Source organism: Pogoniulus pusillus, chromosome Z (assembly GCF_015220805.1).
Source record: "Pogoniulus pusillus isolate bPogPus1 chromosome Z, bPogPus1.pri, whole genome shotgun sequence".
Lineage (NCBI taxonomy): Eukaryota > Metazoa > Chordata > Aves > Piciformes > Lybiidae > Pogoniulus > Pogoniulus pusillus.
This window is the reverse complement of record NC_087309.1, coordinates 37,161,093-37,178,234: the sequence shown is the minus strand read 5'-3', so window position 1 is coordinate 37,178,234 and position 17,142 is coordinate 37,161,093. Positions and strand designations below refer to the sequence as shown.

The 17,142-nt window shown below is 38.8% G+C and overlaps 1 protein-coding gene across 1 annotated transcript in view; it reads right to left on the bottom strand.

Annotated features, from left to right (window-relative positions):
- ADGRV1 (adhesion G protein-coupled receptor V1) overlaps positions 1–17,142 on the bottom strand; it is a 450,458-nt gene that overhangs the window by 406,395 nt on the left and 26,921 nt on the right. The window contains 5 exon segments of the mRNA XM_064176319.1: positions 3,778–3,891; positions 5,757–5,861; positions 6,948–7,043; positions 9,040–9,189; positions 10,666–10,850. Of these exon segments, the coding sequence (XP_064032389.1) occupies positions 3,778–3,891; positions 5,757–5,861; positions 6,948–7,043; positions 9,040–9,189; positions 10,666–10,850 (650 nt within the window).

The window sequence follows — 17,142 nt, the reverse complement described above, 5'->3', positions numbered from 1 at the left end:
CAATAAACAGTGTTTTGCCCTTGGCTTTCAGCTTCAGCTTTGAATGTTGTGTTGCTGTTATTCTGTCCATCACTAATTAATATATACAGCAACATACAAACTTGACAGTTCATAATGAAATAAGCAGGAGAGAAATCTTGCTTTAAATTGGGTTAAAAATCTCTTCTCCATATGAAATGCTTCCATTTTTTTTAAATGCAGTTCTGTACTCTGGTAATATGAATATGAGTGAAAAGTTAACAAAGAAAAAAAGCACACTAAAAATTAAGCAAGAATCTGAAAAAAAAAGTTCTTTCCAACTTGAGACTATGAGAAAATCAAACTCTACCCTAAAAAGCCATCTCTATCTGGAAATAAATGTTCCTCCTAGTTATTTAGATTGTATATATCTTAATTCTCTGATGTCAATACTGATTTACCTCTATGCATGCATAAGAGAATACTGGGTCAACTTAAGGACACAACCTATCTTGGCCCATTTGTTCCCACATACGTAGGAAAGGAATACTTTCTATGTTCAGACACAATCATATCCCCAAAGAAAAATTTCATCACAGAGTTGAGAAAGTGCTTTCTGATGCTTAGCAATTAATGAGGCTTTACTACTCTTACCAAAGGGTTGTTTAAAACCTAATTTTACTTATAGCTATTTCTGCTCCAATCCCTGATGCAGCAAACAATAATGAATGAGCTGTAAATCACCAATTACAGAACATAAGGGTGAGATTTTTTTCCCTTTTTATTATTACATTTTATTCCTCAAATCTTGATTTGCTTAAATTATTCCAGTGAAAAAATACTATTATTTTAATAATACATATAGGGGAAAAAAGGAAAATCTTCCAAAAAATACAAGTTATGACCTGTGCATTCTCAGCCTTGCTATGCACTACTGGAGACTAATATTATTTGCTCCTGGGAGGAGCTACAGGCAAAATTGCTTATTTTTGGCTAATGGTAATACTCTGTTAGAAAGTTGACAAATCCTTTTAATGCACTTTTGTTTACCGAGCTAAGAAAGTTCTGAAAACCTTGCTGTCCAATAGTTCTTCTCTTTCACATTCATTTGTTAATTGGCCACCCTCAGATCTAGGGCTAAAAGAGTGGGCATGCAGCTGCCTTTACAGCTGATGCCAATTCTGTCCCTTGTTTGGCTTGCGGCACTTACGAACTTTCACAATGTTGTTGACTCATGTAGGACGTTCTTTGGCAATGTGAGATCTGGAAGCTTTCAGCCACCAGTAGATACCAACTTATGTTTCATTTAGTTCACTAATTAATACACTATTTTGCACCATAAAATGATACATTTAAGAGACAGCTACAATGTATCTACCCACTGCTGTAAGTTTACATCTTAGTATTTCACCTAAATGGGACATTCTGAGGTTCTTAATGGCATCAAGAAAAAAAGTCAAACTTGAAAGACAAACAGAGTAAGGAGTTTCTGGTGCAGCCTTGCCTCTTCCATTTTCTCTTAACAAAGTTTCCATTATTCCTCACTAAAAACTCAAATGTATAGAATAAAATCATGATAAATGTAATGCTGTTGAGATCAGATCTGCAGTCCCCTCTCTGTGGGAAAAAAAACACTTGTTTGGATGTTTTTCCTAACGTCAGATTCTGAGAGCTCAAACTAAGTTCTGCGAGTAATACTGAATCATTGTGGATTCCATCAATATCAACACCAATAAAGTTGTTTGTATGCAAAATTAACACTTCACTTATGTCTGTGGACTTTCATTTAGTAGACCAATTGTCCTTGTGTAGATCAAATGTTCTCCCAGGCAACCAGCAATAGAACAAGGCGACACAGTCTCAAGTTGTGCCAGGGTAGGTATAGGCTGGATATTAGGAAGAAGTTCTTCACAGAGAGAGTGATTTCCCATTGGAATGGGCTGCCCAGGGGGGTGGTGGAGGCACCATCCCTGGGGGTCTTCAAGAAAAGACTGGACGAGGCACTTAGTGCCATGGTCTAGTTCACTGGATAGGGCTGGGTGATAGGTTGGACTGGATGATCTTGGAGGTCTCTTCCAACCTGGTTGATTCTATGATTCTATGATTCAGAAACAAGTTTTGAGAATTTCTCATAGACAAAATAAAAACAATCCCAACCTCCTCAAAAGTCTAGTAACTTCTGTCTAAGTGACAGAAATACCACCTACAACTCAGAGATGTTTCTATACACCAGTCTGGCACACTCTCTCTACATTAAAAGTAACAGCACTGATGTGGAAAGTCATTTCTTATAAATAATAGAAATATGAAAAAAAAATACTTTGAAGTTGCTCACTTCTGAGGTAGATACTTTTTGGCTATCAATACATTCTTGCGAACCTCCTTTTTGTTATTTCAGAGAATCATAAAATTAACCAGGTTGGAAGAGACCTCCAAGATCAGCCAGTCCAACCTAGCACCCAGCCCTAGCCAATCAACTAGACCATGACACTAAGTGCCTCATCCAGGCTTTTCCTGAACACCTCCAGGGACAGCAACTGCACCACCTCCCATTCCAATAGAAGATCACTCTCTCGGTCAAGAACTTCCTTCTAACATCCAGCCTAGAGCTCCCCTGGTACAATTTGAGACTCTGCCCCCTTGTTCTGTTGCTGGTTACCTGAGAGAAGAGACCAAATCCCACCTGGCTACAACCTCCCTTCAGGTAGTTGTAGACAGCAATGAGGTCACCCCTAAGCCTCCTCTTCTCCAGGCTAAACAACCCCAGCTCCCTCAGCCTTTCCTCACAGGGCTGTGTTCCAGGCCTCTCATTTACTTATTTCATCTGTCCATTTTCCCTCTCATCTCCATTATAGTTTTTAAAAAACAAACCAGAAAAGAGAAATGAAAACCACAAGCTCAAAAGATGAAGAACTTTTTGTTTTCTCTGAAAGGCTCACAACATACGATTTTTTTTTCACAGATTGAAAATCTGTAATTATCACTAAGTGTTTATACCCTTCTTAAGATTGTTTCTTTTAGGAGTCTCATCTTTTTTTTAGTGTTTTTAAATACATGTTTTTTGAAACATATATATACAAAACCACACTTTTTTTTAAGTCTATATTTTCCCTGTGAATAATCAACATGTTGTATTCTTTCTTTAGTGGCAAGCAACATGTCTGCTGCTCACATGAATGAAAATCAAGTTAACAAAGAATAAACTGGATTCTCCTGCAGTGTTAACTGAAGGCCGTGGAGCTGCACAGGCACCACTGAGGATGGGATGAAAAATGCGTAATGTAAGCAACATTAGTATTAGGTTCCTTTTGTCTAAACAACTAATAAAGACAAAAAAAGAGAGACTCAGCTCATTAGGCAGACATAGACTGAATTTCCAAGGCTGACTAGTATTGAAAAGGAGAGCATATTTAAAAATAAATAGAGAGAATTTAAATACAGAAAGGATAGTCTAGTAGATAAACCTGCATCTAGTTCAAGAACATCACCCTTGGCCATACAAGGACCTTAATATTCCATGTGAAAAAAATATAATGCTTTACTGATTATTTATACATTACTGCAATAGCACCTTGAAGGTTTAGTCATATGTTTAAGGATATGTTTAAGAAATAAAAATACTCACTGATGAGAATTACACAGATAGCACTGTAAGTAAAAATGAGAGCCCATAGAGTCAAATTTTAAGACAATGTTATTAAGTAGAAGCACTTCTAATCTTATTTAAACCATTTTTTTTTCATTTATTACTCTAAGTCTTTCCAGAGCAGCAGCTATCCTACATATCCAAATCTAAAAATGAAATCATTTTGCTCTTACCTGATCATCCAGCACTGTTAAATTATAAATCAGCACTGATCTCCCAGGGGTAAATGTAATGTTTCCCCTAGCTGGACTGAAGTCTTCTCCAGCTGGGTTTGGTCCATCTTCTATCTGCAAAGAATTAATTTTCACCATAAGAAATATATGAAAGAGCAATACAAATACAGTACAACAGTCAATATACAGAGTGTGACATACATAACAAGTATCTGTACAGTCTTCTCCTATTCACAGGCACACACGTTCTGTTGTGAAAATCTGCTCTTTCTTTGGCAGATGGAGTAAGTCAAAGTACTCTAAAGAAATTATGTGTTACCATAAAAAGAGGAAGAAAACTACTTCCATACAGACCTGTGAGGACTCTTTAGTATCTACTTATAAATAAGTGGATACGCATCAGTACTACTGTACAGGGTTAACCCTCCAGGGGGAGTGACCTTGAACCTGACCCTAGGTGGTCTTGACCCCTCCCCAGGGGTGAGTCTGAACACTCACAGATGATGGTTAGTTCACTTCCCCCTCCTGTCTAAAGATCCATAAAAGCAGGGGAGACTTCCTGTTCTCTCTCTCTCTGCCCTCCCTGCCTCCCTGCTTACCAGCATCACCATCCTGTTCCTCTTTGTTCTACCACGTGGCCATCACCCACGAGGCAGACAAAGCAATTACCGTCAAAAATCTGGTTGTATTTACACATTTTGTATCTTGTTTTCCCTTCCCTATACCTTTGTAACTTCTCCACCTCAGATACCTTTTTAATTTATTGTTAAACTTTACTTTTTAACTTCCAAATCAGAGTGAGATTGTTTATTTGAGTGTGCTCACCTCTCCTCTCTCTACATCTAATTTCCTTTCTTTTGGGAAAGAAGAGGGAAGAGGGAAGGGCACTCCATAAAATTGTTATTGGTTCTAACAAATATGTTTGAGTCTCTGGGAATTTAAATTAGAACCAAGACAACTATATAGCGATATTCATCCTAATTTAAATCACTAGTATTTCACAGTAAGTTCCAAGACAAAATAATAGGAGTTACTCGTTTTGTGCCTTTTCTGTCTTGTAATATGAAACCTAAGAGATTAGGAAGACTCTTAGAGGGAATACATCTGGTTTGTTAGGATTTTTTTAGAAAATCTTGTATTTTTTTTTCAACATATGTATATAAAATACACTGTGAAATGCATCATGAAAACAGTAAAATTTATTGGACCTTAAACCAACAAATTACAGAGAGAATTTCATCCTGAACTATGCATGCTGTATTTAGCATGCAATACAATCCAGCAGAAATCTTTAGAGATTTAGAGGTCTAGATTAAAACTCTGACGATGTGTAAGACCTGACAACTCATAAATAAACATCCAACTGAAAGAATTTATGTGTCATTTTCAAGTATGGAGCAGAATCAGAGCAAGGTAAGAAAAACAAAACAACAACAATATGATAAAAGCAATAACTATATCACATTAAAATGAAGCACACGAATAATAGCCTAAATATTTAACATGAATCATTATTTTGAAAGGTTTAAGCTTCTGGGAATTCAGGCTGTGGATTGCAATAAATTTCAATAAATACTAAACTCGTGTGCTTATGTGTTCTAATCTGGCAAAAGTATTAAAAGATTCAGGTATTTATCTGTAGAATACAGATGCATTTTTAAAGAACTATTAAAGTATTTCTTATACACTTAATACACATTGTTTCCTAGTAACACCAACTAATGCTGCATCAAATTTCTTCCTACATGACAGGGAATGCTTAGTTTTCTCTAATAGCTCTCACTTGTTCTTCAAATTAAACAGCCAAATAATAATGATATTTTCCATTTGACAGGTGGTATCTTTACTTCTTATGAAGCAAATGCAGACAGAGGTATTTTACCTCTTCTTAACTTTCACAAACACTCTGGCAAGTTATGAATATGGCCTCACAGTTTCGTCCAACAGACAATGGGATGAAGCCTTTTTGATAAACTCACCTCAAAAGTCACGATGACCATCCCGTAGGTTCCCCTCTCCCTTATTAGAATGAGAGGAACAAATTCATTTCTGCCCCTGGGTTCATTCACTGTGATTAAGGCAGACTAATGAGGAAGAAAAGGGACAGGCAGTCAGGCACAGATCAAGTATCACAGCAGAAGGAAAAAACTGTTGCCATAGAAATAACCAAACTCCCACAGACAAATTAATCCAATCTGCGAACCAGTCCACTGATGGCATATATTTCCTAGCAACCAATTAGTTTAGCTAATAAAAACCTAGGAAGATTTCAGGGTTTTTTAAAAAAAAAAAATCTCATAAATTGGGAAAGTTGAGTGTTACTTTTGGTTTTGGGTTTTTTTTTTTTGGTAAATTAACATAGTCAATATGCACACAACATTAGCATATTAGCACTGGTATTTATAGGAGCTCCTAATCCCGTTTAAAATAGGTTTTCTCTGTTGAGAGGTCATTTCTTAGATAACTAGTTATAAATAGGCCCTGTTTCTCAAACTGTTGCAGCTGAAAGATTTCCAGGAATTACATCAGTTCACAAGACAGCATGGCTCAGTAATGTGGTGCTAAAAATTTCTCGTGTATTTGTGCTTTTTCAGGGAATCCTCTACGGAGACTACATCACCATAATGCTGGCAATAAAGCACAGTGTCTAAAACAAACTCTGATTTATTGCAGGTATTCTCCACACTACTAGAGTCACATCAGTGTCCTATCTCAGGTGTTATACAGTGAATATATACCACAGTGCTGTTGCCTCAGCTTGAGAGGTAGACATAAAACTCCTCGCTGAAGATGGGGAAATGCATATATTCTCAGGATCTCCAAATCTCATCTTTAACTTTTTTATGCTTATGACTCTTCACTTCTTACATCTTACAGACAAGGGGCAGTAGGATATTGTAACTTTTTAATTGCATTGAAGATAATCAACGTAGCTATTCACACAACTGTGAGGGTTTCAGGCTATGTCCCAACACTGAAAAGCATATACAAAGCTGTATATATTATGTATAAATTGCATGCATATGTTTGAATTACCACTAGAGATATTTTCAAAGATGAAACTCAGAATCAGTTTTCAGGGGATTCAGCTGAGCAACTAACCAGCATCTTTGACAATTTCACCTGTATGTTTCCTAAAGCTTTCATAGTTACCATATAAAAAGCCATACCATGTTAAAAGAAATTATTCCAAAGGCGTTGTCATTTGACAAGATTGTTACAGTGACAGACTTGGGGGAGCCAAGCTTTATCCCTGGAGATGGTTTCTAAAATTAACAAAAGGAACAAAGAAAAAAAGCCATTTGGTATGGTGCTGGGCAAACAACACACATTTTGATTTTACTGTCTTTTAAGAGAAAATAGGAACCCGCAACACATTTATGTCTTTTTATTATCTTTTACAATGCAGTTTTTTTCAAGTGACAGGATGCACCAAAATAACTCTGAATTATTGAGGAAAAAACACTCTGTGCAGTCAATAACAAGGTGCTTGAAACAAACTTAGTACAAAATTAATAACTGTTTGGCAGTCTGCTAATGAGACTGTAGCACTAAGAAACTAGGAATGAAGAATACAGAACTGCCACAAACTCTAAAATGTTTCTTACTTCTCCCACACATTTGTATAAAACTGAAACTTTGAAGCTATTGGAATGGGCTGCCCAGGGAGGTGGTGGAGTCACTGTCCTGGAGGTGTTCAAAAGAAGACTGGATGAGGCACTTAGTGCTATGGTCTAGTTGACTAGATAGGGCTGAGGGATAAGTTGGACTGGATGAACTTGGAGGTCTCTTCCAACCTGGTTGATTCTATTATTCTGTGATTCTATTATACTGAGATATCTGCTGTGGGAAGCAGATCTTTACAATGTTGTAAAAATTAGCTATGTTTATAAATCAAAGGAAAAAGGGAAGGGAAAACATGCATTTTTATATTCACTAAAACCATCTCCTGGGACATATAATTAATTATCAACACAACATAATTTATCTTTACTGAACTGAAAGCAAACTGAGTCATGAATTGTCACCTAAAAAAAAACTGAATGAGAATCCTCTTCTTGTAGCATGACTTCTGTCAGACGGAACAGTACAAAGATTCATTGATCAGTATGTAAAAAATTGTTGTTTTTTACAGTATCACAGTATCATCAGGGTTGGAAGAGACCTCACAGATCATCAAGTCCAACCCTCCACCACAGAGCTCAAGGCTAGACCATGGCACCAAGTGCCACGTCCAATCCTGCCTTGAACAGCTCCAGGGACAGCGACTCCACCACCTCCCCGGGCAGCCCATTCCAGTGTCCAATGACTCTCTCAGTGAAGAACTTTCTCCTCACCTCGAGCCTAAATTTCCCCTGGCGCAGCCTGAGGCTGTGTCCTCTCCTTCTGGTGCTGGCCACCTGAGAGAAGAGAGCAACCTCCTCCTGGTCACAACCACCCTTCAGGTAGTTGTAGACAGCAATAAGGTCACCCCTGAGCCTCCTCTTCTCCAGGCTAAACAATCCCAGCTCCCTCAGCCTCTCCTCATAGGGCTGTGCTCAAGGCCTCTCACCAGCCTCGTCGCCCTTCTCTGGACACGCTCAAGCATCTCAATGTCCTTCCTAATCTGGGGGGCCCAGAACTGAACACAGTACTCAAGGTGTGGTCTAACCAGTGCAGAGTACAGGGGCAGAATGACCTCCCTGCTCCTCCTGACCACACCATTCCTGATGCATTTAGGTAAATCTTGTTTAACTTCTGCTTCTGGAGGACTAGACATCATCACGTTCCTTTTGCTACTTTCACCCCATCTTTTAGCAGGAAAACAGGAAAGGCTAAAGCTCTTCATATTCTAACTCTTCTGGGCTCTAGTACACCTCTAACTGTCCACTGCTGAATGAAGTACCCACTGAAGTTTCAGACTAAACCTACACTACATAGCAACAGAAGCCACATCCCTCGCAACGTTCTAAGTCAGACCAGACAGAGCTCTGAACAACCTGGTCTGGAAGACATCCCTGCTGACTGCAAGGGAGTTGGACTAGAAGACCTTTAGAAGTCCCTTCCAAGCCAAACTATTGTATGATTCTATCACACAGAAGCACCGACAGGTATGGCAAAACCCTCTTCTAAAGACCAGTAAGGACCATCCTAGCTAGTCTCTAGATTTTAGCTCTTACTAGGAGTCAGACCTGCAAGCAGTATCTGTGGAACAGTGCTCATTTAATGTCAAACTACCTACTGTTTTCTGGAGAACAGAAAAATTGAAAAATTGATACTTACTGGTAGTGTCAAGTAAAACGTGAATGTCTCATCAGCCTCTGGAAGATCATCATCACAGACAGAGATATACACTGTTCGGTTTGTTTCTGTGTCGGGTATGAATGCAGCTGCATACGTGTCAAAAAAGTCCCCCGTGTTTTCTCCATCAATCTGCAATAAACACACAACTGAATGCTTCCTCTTTCCCCCCATCCCAGTATCCTCTCTAATATTGTTCTTGACTCATTTAACAGTCTTCATGCGCTCTTCTGTATAGTTCTTCCCCAAATTTCCCCTGCTTTCATACACTTAATTGCTACACAGAAGATGGAGATAGTAGCTCCTCCTACCTATGCTGAGCAACCAGGGAAATCAAAACAGATCAAAACTTACAGTAAACTGCATTCAGAACCATTTATGACTTTCTTGCAACTGGGTAACTTTTGTATAATGCATCTTATGAACAGTTTATTAATGGATAAGCTATTTCTAGCACAGGTGTTTACACCTCATAATACTCAAACTTATCTTAAAATGTAACTGCCCTCTGCCTCCTTGTCTCAATCTAGGGACTAGACAGAACCTAGGCCTTAATCTAGATTAATATTTTCACTGGCAATGTTGGCAAGATGAAGTCTTACATAATGAACAGCCTTGCTCTCATTTCAGTTGACAAAAGAAAATCCCACTTGTTCACATTAGTAGTGCTGGGTTTGGGTGCTATAGGCAAACAGCTGGATTTTTTATCTCAAAGGTCTCTTCCAACCTCAACAGTTCAATGATTCCATGATTCTACTGTATATAATATGGTTAGAGGAGAGACTACAAGGGCAGTAGTGTCAAGGGAGCAATGGGTCCAGGTTAAGTGTACAGTGTTCAGTGTCAAGGTTAAACTGATTTGAGAGAAGCAACTGAACCAACATAGCTGCTACACCTGAAACTATAGGCACTAATGGCTAGAACAAAAAAGTGATAAAGGCTATCTGTGAAAAAAGCTAATCTTCATTTGAGAACAGTGAAGGCAGAAATTCAGTGATGAGGAAACAAAGTATAGAAGGCATTTTATGTCTCTGCTCTATCACTGGATATATAAGCAATTACTTTTCATGTTTCTAAGCCAACACCAGACTAAACAAAAAGCTGCCAGAAAACAGACTTTTATAAACATCTTCCTGAAAGAGCTAGTCAAAAATATCTGTATCAGAAACAAACCTTGAAATTTCAGGTCTTTGATAAGGAAATTAAGCTACTCTGCTTATTGCACCAGTCAGGAGCACTACTTCCAAAGCTCAATCACACTTTCTCAAGGTTTTCCCTGCAGATGTTAACAAAGTGTGAAATCCTTACGGATCAATTTCTATTCTTTGCAATTTCTAAGACATATTTTTCACATTTAAGTATAGAGGAATAAAATACTGTGCAGAAACAGACAATTTCTTCTATCTAGAGACCAGAAATTCCTAAGTAGTATGCTTTTTCTGGTACACTGGTGTTCTCTCACATGCTACTCATACTACATAGCATTCTACTCCATGCATATATGGCACTGCACACTTAGAGAGGTTTTAACTTTCACTGGCCAGATAAAAAACATGATTTGATTCAGGGAGATATTAGGTGAGAATATGACTAGGAGAAGTCTCTTACCGACACAATGGCTGTGATGTTAGCAGGCTTCCCTGTCCTTTCAATTACAAGACGTATCACAGTTGTGCTTGTTTCATTAACTATAAATTCTGTTTGTCCACTGAACTTCACTTCTGTTTCTCCAGAGGTGAAATGAATGAGTAATGCTAAAAGCAAATAAACAAATAAAGAAGCAGAGGGCATCCCTACAGGGACATAAAAAGAAAAAAAAAATTGTGACTCTAAAACACATAAAACATTCACAGTCAACCTACTCAATCCAGTCAATGCTTCTCAACCCTTCCAATCTTGTGTTTATCTTGTGAGCTTCAGAAACGAGATTGAAACATGTACAGGTCACAGCTATAAGCAGGTCAGAAAATGTAATTATCATCTATTTTTAATTCTCTTTTCATAATTTTCTAGTCAGGCTTTACCAACCTTTTTCAGTTGGAGCAACAAGTACCTTCTTTTAAGAAAATACTGTGATGTTGCCACAACTGTTTTTATTTTCAACCAACAAATAATTTATTTAGAAGCTGACAGTTACTTCCACTTTCTTTGCTCTCTCAATTGATTTGGAAATAAGCACGAATTGGCAGGAAGGGTGAAGGTTTGGATGTTTGCAGTCATCTCATAAACCACCATTTGACATGTCACAGATCATGAAATGCTCTTAAACATTTGTGTATTCTCCTGAGATTCTTTTTACTGCTTGTCTTCATCCCATGATTCCTGTTTTCTCATCACAGAGAATCACTGTGGTACATTTTAATGCTATTGTAATCTTTGTACAGCCTGACCTTTACTTTTAATTTGTTTCTGCACAATTTCTAGTTATCTTACCTGGTTAGCCTATGACAGCTTAAAGTGGTTTATTTCTCTTACATCAGAGACTAGTTAAGTAAAGCACAAGGTGCAGATTCCAGTGAAAGATGCATTTTTGAGAGGCTCTGGCACTACAAATTGCTCTGCTATGCAGAGGCTCATATCACATAGTGCTGACAAGAACTAAGGAGCACATTTATATTGTAAGGATCTGAATAATTTTTGAACAAAACACAAGACCAAAGCTGTGTTCTGAACACCAAAAAGCACTACAGCAAGGATGTTTAAATGGAATGAGTTCTTTCAGCAAGGTTCTTTTCATTTGTACTCACTATTTAATAATGTTACTTCCTAAAATTTCTGTACAAAAGATACAAAGGATATTTGTGTAATTACACATGTAATTAAAATGTCACCTTGCTTAAAATTATCTTTGTAAGGTTTATGTGGACCAGACAAATCTGGTCAATGGTGGCTGGATAAACTCTGTAGCACATATTACATTAATATTGGCATCAATAATACATAAGATCAGCCATGTTTTGAAAAATCCTGCTTTGACTATTTTTGAGTGACAGGAAATGAGTATTTAGTCATAAATGATCAGTAAAACAGAAGTCATGTGTATACTAAAACATATTATTGTGACATTTGTGCCAAATTTGTAATCAAAATACCCTTGAGGTCCCGCACAGATTCTGACTATGTAGGCAGTCAGGTGGTCTTAATCTTGTTCTCCACAGACAAAAAAATATTAACAATGATTCAGAAAGACTTCAGGATTCTGAGTCACCTTACTATAAATTCTGTGAACAGAAGGGCTAACCATGAAATAAACTTCATAGTGTCGAATTAAATAATAAAAATTATCCACAAATACAACATATTAAGTAAGTTGGAAGTATAACCAAGGAATCTATCAGTGTCTCTTAGAATTTCTACGAGCAAAGACTGGTGGGATTGATCTGCAAGATGAACCCCAAAACCCATGCAGAGTTATGAAGTAGGTGTGCTTTATTACAGTGCTGGGTGCAGGCAGGATTGCTCCATCAATCCCGCACACCCCATGCTGGCACAAGCCACAGTTTATGTCACAAGAGCATGCATATTCATAATAGGAGGTAAGGTTATTACAATTATTTCTTGGAGTTCATTAACGTATTTCCCCATTCTCCACCCCAATTCCAACAATTCCAACCCTGGTGGTCTGGAATGGTTATCTGCAATGAACATGTTGCACAGTCACCCTTCCAGGGTATTTCTCATCTCTGGTCAAGCAGACCCTTCTTTGTTGCTGATGTCAGGATATCCCTGCTTCTCCTTTATCTCCTTCATGCTTTCCTTAGTCACTGCAGGCCTGGGTCTTTACAAGATTGCTTACCACAGATCTCCAACGAGTAGCTGCAGACACTCCTACAATAGCCCTTGTTTAGGTTTGCAGATTATCAACTGATTACTATAAACAAACATCTTTACAGAGTTTGGTATTTCACGGTTTGTCACAGACACCCTCAAAATCAGCATCTGGTCTACGAGACCTTTTTACCAGCATTCCTTGATTTTTCTTATGTCAGGATGACAAAATTAGCTGATCTTAATTATTTGTAATAAAAAAATCCACCCAGCTCTAATGAATGTCACAAAGGGAACAGTCAAGCAATGAAAAAGTGAGTGAAAAAAAAAAACCACAAAACGATTAACCATTTTCTCCATGAAAACAATTATCTATTTTATCACCTATTTGATCAGTGTTTCATTACATTCAGAAAGAAATGTCACACAGTAAAGTAATTCTTGCTGCAGAACTTCACACTGTTCAAAGCTTTTACGTCCATGAACAGAGTCTTTCAAGATATCCACGGCTCCTACTGAGAATTCAATGTGTAAGAGACTTTTCAGGAATTATGCTTGATTCCTGCATATCTATCTATAAAACAGGTCAAGTACAGAGAGCTCATGGTACAAAGCAAAGATAAAATGTATATAATACAACTCCTGGGTTTAAAAATTGTCAGTATGTCCAAAGCTGTCCGTGAGATGTTTTTTTCATGCTTGTAGGTGGAACTGCTCTGAAAAATACAAACCTTCAGGCTGAAGGAGAGCAGCTGTCTAACCTTTGTAACTCTGAGACAATTGCACTGTCTGCAAACACAGGCATTATCCATACTAAACTGAGGAATTCGTTGACCTTTTAACTTCAGCTGTTACCTTGTCATAGACTTCACAAATATCTTCCCACGGTACATGCTTCTAGTAAATAATACTGAAAACATGATCCTTGAGGGCAAGATTACGAAGTTTAGAATTACTTGAATTCTATTACTTCTACTAGAGAGCATTCTGAAACTATAGGATTACTCCTGTGGAACAAGAGAGGTTTCACAATCATACCATCAATTATTTAGCTGGTGTGTATTCTTCCTTGTTACATTATTTGTACTAAGATTTACTTTGCACAACCTGTCAAAAAGTAGTTTTTACTCTGTTTAGATAAACTCTAATTTGAGAATCATTATAATTCAAAAAAAATCTGATCTAACATAGTAAAGAGTAAACAAATTTAAAAAAATAATAAAAAAAAGGTAAATCAAGACTTACACAATGCACAGAATGCAGAACAAATTCACTCTAATAGATGAAAAAGTATTACAGGTCACAGTATTTTTACCTTATTAAATGTGAACTTAATTTTTACACAAAATTTCTACACAGTTGGTTCCTTATGAACTGCACTGCATAACGTTCAGCATTAACCTTTGCGTGATCAGGGATCGAAAGACAACTCTTCCCCACCCTTCTCAGTATATTGTATCACCACTGGTGAGTTTACTTTTCTTTTTAGGGAAGCTGAAACTTTAGTCCTTGTTCACTGCTACATTTTGTGTTTTGGGCATTCAACATGCTGCTCCAGTTAAACATTACTAAGTTCAGCTGTCTCAACCCAGGACATTTAGTCAGGCTTTAAACTAGATTAATGACTCAAACTCATTTAAGTGCTTTTCAAATGACAAGAGGTGGAAAATTACCTATCTTCACAGCACAGACAAGTCAATGGGCTAAATATACTTTCACTGTCTTACAGCTAAAACTATTTCAAATAATTATTTGTCGTCTTGGTGCTAGTATAAAGCCATGCTACCTACTGAGGCCTCAATGTCTACAATGGATTTACCATCACAGTTTTTTGCATCAAGACCGAAAGAATGTACCTCTCAAAGATTATCTTGACATTTGAATGGTATTAAATAATCTTAGAAGTCTGAAAATCACATTCTGACAATATAAAGAAATCTATATCAGACTAATCAGTAATGCTCTTCAAAGAGCACTTACTTTTAGTCTGCATTTTGCAGCACTTTCTGAAGCACATTCCTGTTTCAACCCAAAACACGATTCTAGCTTTTAAAAGAGGAAATAACGATGAATATTGGGGAACCTGTGAAGATGGGAAAATAAAGAAAATGCTATTCCTCAAGGGAGGTTCTCCTCCCCCTCTACTCTGCCCTGGTGAGACCCCATCTTGAGTACTGTGTTCAGTTTTGGGCTCCTCAGTTTAAGAGGGACAGGGATCTGATCAACAAGGTCCAGTGGAGGGCCACGAGGATGATCAGGGGACTGGAGCACTGCCTGGTGAGGAGAGGCTGAGGGACCTGGGACTTTTTAGTCTGGGGAAGACAAGACTGAGAGGGGGGATTTAATAAATGTTTATAAATATCTGAAGGCTGGGGGTGAGGAGGAGGGGACAGGCTCTGCCCACTTGCTCCCTGGGATAGGACACGCGGCAATGGATGTAAGCTGCAGCACAGGAGGTTCCACCTTAACGCAAGGGGGGAATTCTTTACTGTAAGGGTCATAGAGCACTGGAACAGGCTCCTCAGAGAGGTTGTGGAGTCTCCTTCTCTGGATGTGTTCCTCTGTGACCTGACCTAGATTGTATGGTCCTGCCCTGGCAGGGGGGGTGGCCTTGACGATCTCTTTGGCTCCCTTCAATCCCAGACATCCAGTGATCCTGTGAACACATCAGAGCATACACTGATTCCTCACAGTAATTTCCACAGTAGTAACTGTGGTGGAGGGGCAGCAGCCCCAAAACTGAGGCCTCTCTATGCCTCTACATGCCTGGACATGTTTTTCTGCCAGGACCCACGAGGCAGTAAACAGATTGTGTATCACACACACGCTCAGTCCGTGTACCCCGGGGTCCACCCAGGTAATCCCCTATTGGGAGGTCCAGGCAAACATCTGCTGCCTATTGGGGTAAGGTTTGGCTTACTGCCAGCCTGATTGGTCACTTTAGGTGTCCAGATGAGCCACGAATCTCGTCCCAGAGTCTATAAAGAGGGGTGCATAGCAGCACCACGTGGTCAGAGGTTTAAACTGTTCATTAGTTTAGAGCATTCAGACTCAGCTCTGATAGCAGCACCCTGCTGCCCTGACCTGCTTGCATGGCCTAGATACAGGATCAGGCTTTACTCACTTGCAGGCATTACTGAGGCTCAGTCCTCTTGCATTGATCTCAAGGCACAGTTAAGCTGTCTGCAAACCCTTTGAGAAGCAGAGCGCATGCACGCCTGCATTTGGTACCTATATGGGGAGCCGAGAGCCCCCTGCCTAAGCCTAGAGCAGCTGTACACACTGGCTTGCTATCCTGCATTTATCTATGGAGCTCAAGTCTCCCTGCAGCACGGCAGACCCTGCTTGCCCGGCATATACTGCTTATCAGCTAAGTCTGGAAAGGTCCAGAGCCAGCAGACCCTCAGACTGTCTGCAAACCTGCAAACACAGCCTGCTAGCAGTGAGACCGTGTTGGAAGCTGCACGGACAGATCCTTCTCCTGCATCTGGGAATCCTGCCAGCTGATCATCCCTGGACACGCACAGCATCCAGAAGCAGCAGCTCCAAGGCAGAGACCACTCCAGGAGAGAAGGTTAGAGAAAATCCCATTTAATCCAGAGACTGGGAAGCCCTTATCACTCCTGCAAGCTGGGACAGATATCAGCTTCACCAAGACCCCAATACTGAGGCACATGCTGAGACAGAATCCCGGGAGGGTGAATAATGATTAATATTCAAGAGCAACACATCTAAGCAAGCCTTAAATCCTTTGTAACATAAGTTACCTCTACCTGAGGAGCACACACAGTTTCAGCCCTTGCTGGGCAGACACTAGAGTTGTTAAGAGGCATTAAGCCTAAGGGAATCTTTCTCTCTGTCTATAGTTGTTAATAATCTGGTATTTCCATTTAATAATCAATCCCTGTGAATATATCCCAAGCTGTTTTCTTAACTTTGCACATAACAAACCTGATTTCATAGTGGTTGGGGGTGGTACAAATTTGTAAATATTAATTTTAATTTAAAAAAATATAAAAAATAATACCACCTTAAATTAATTTCTCACCTCCCCCTAACAGAGGAGGAATAGAGAAATCCCCTCCATGACAGTAACACAGGAAAGTAATTTCAATCTATTATCCAGCTGGAACCAAGCAGAAACCAAGGCCTATGAAACTGGTGTTCCTCATAACTGATTAATTACTAGGACTACATCACTTCTATCACTCCATTTTTGGTATAAGTTTCAGATGAGTATGTTAAAGCTTACAAAGAACAAGTAGTCTGTTCTGCAGATTTTCACAGTGGATTCCATGCTTAATAAATCAAAGCCAT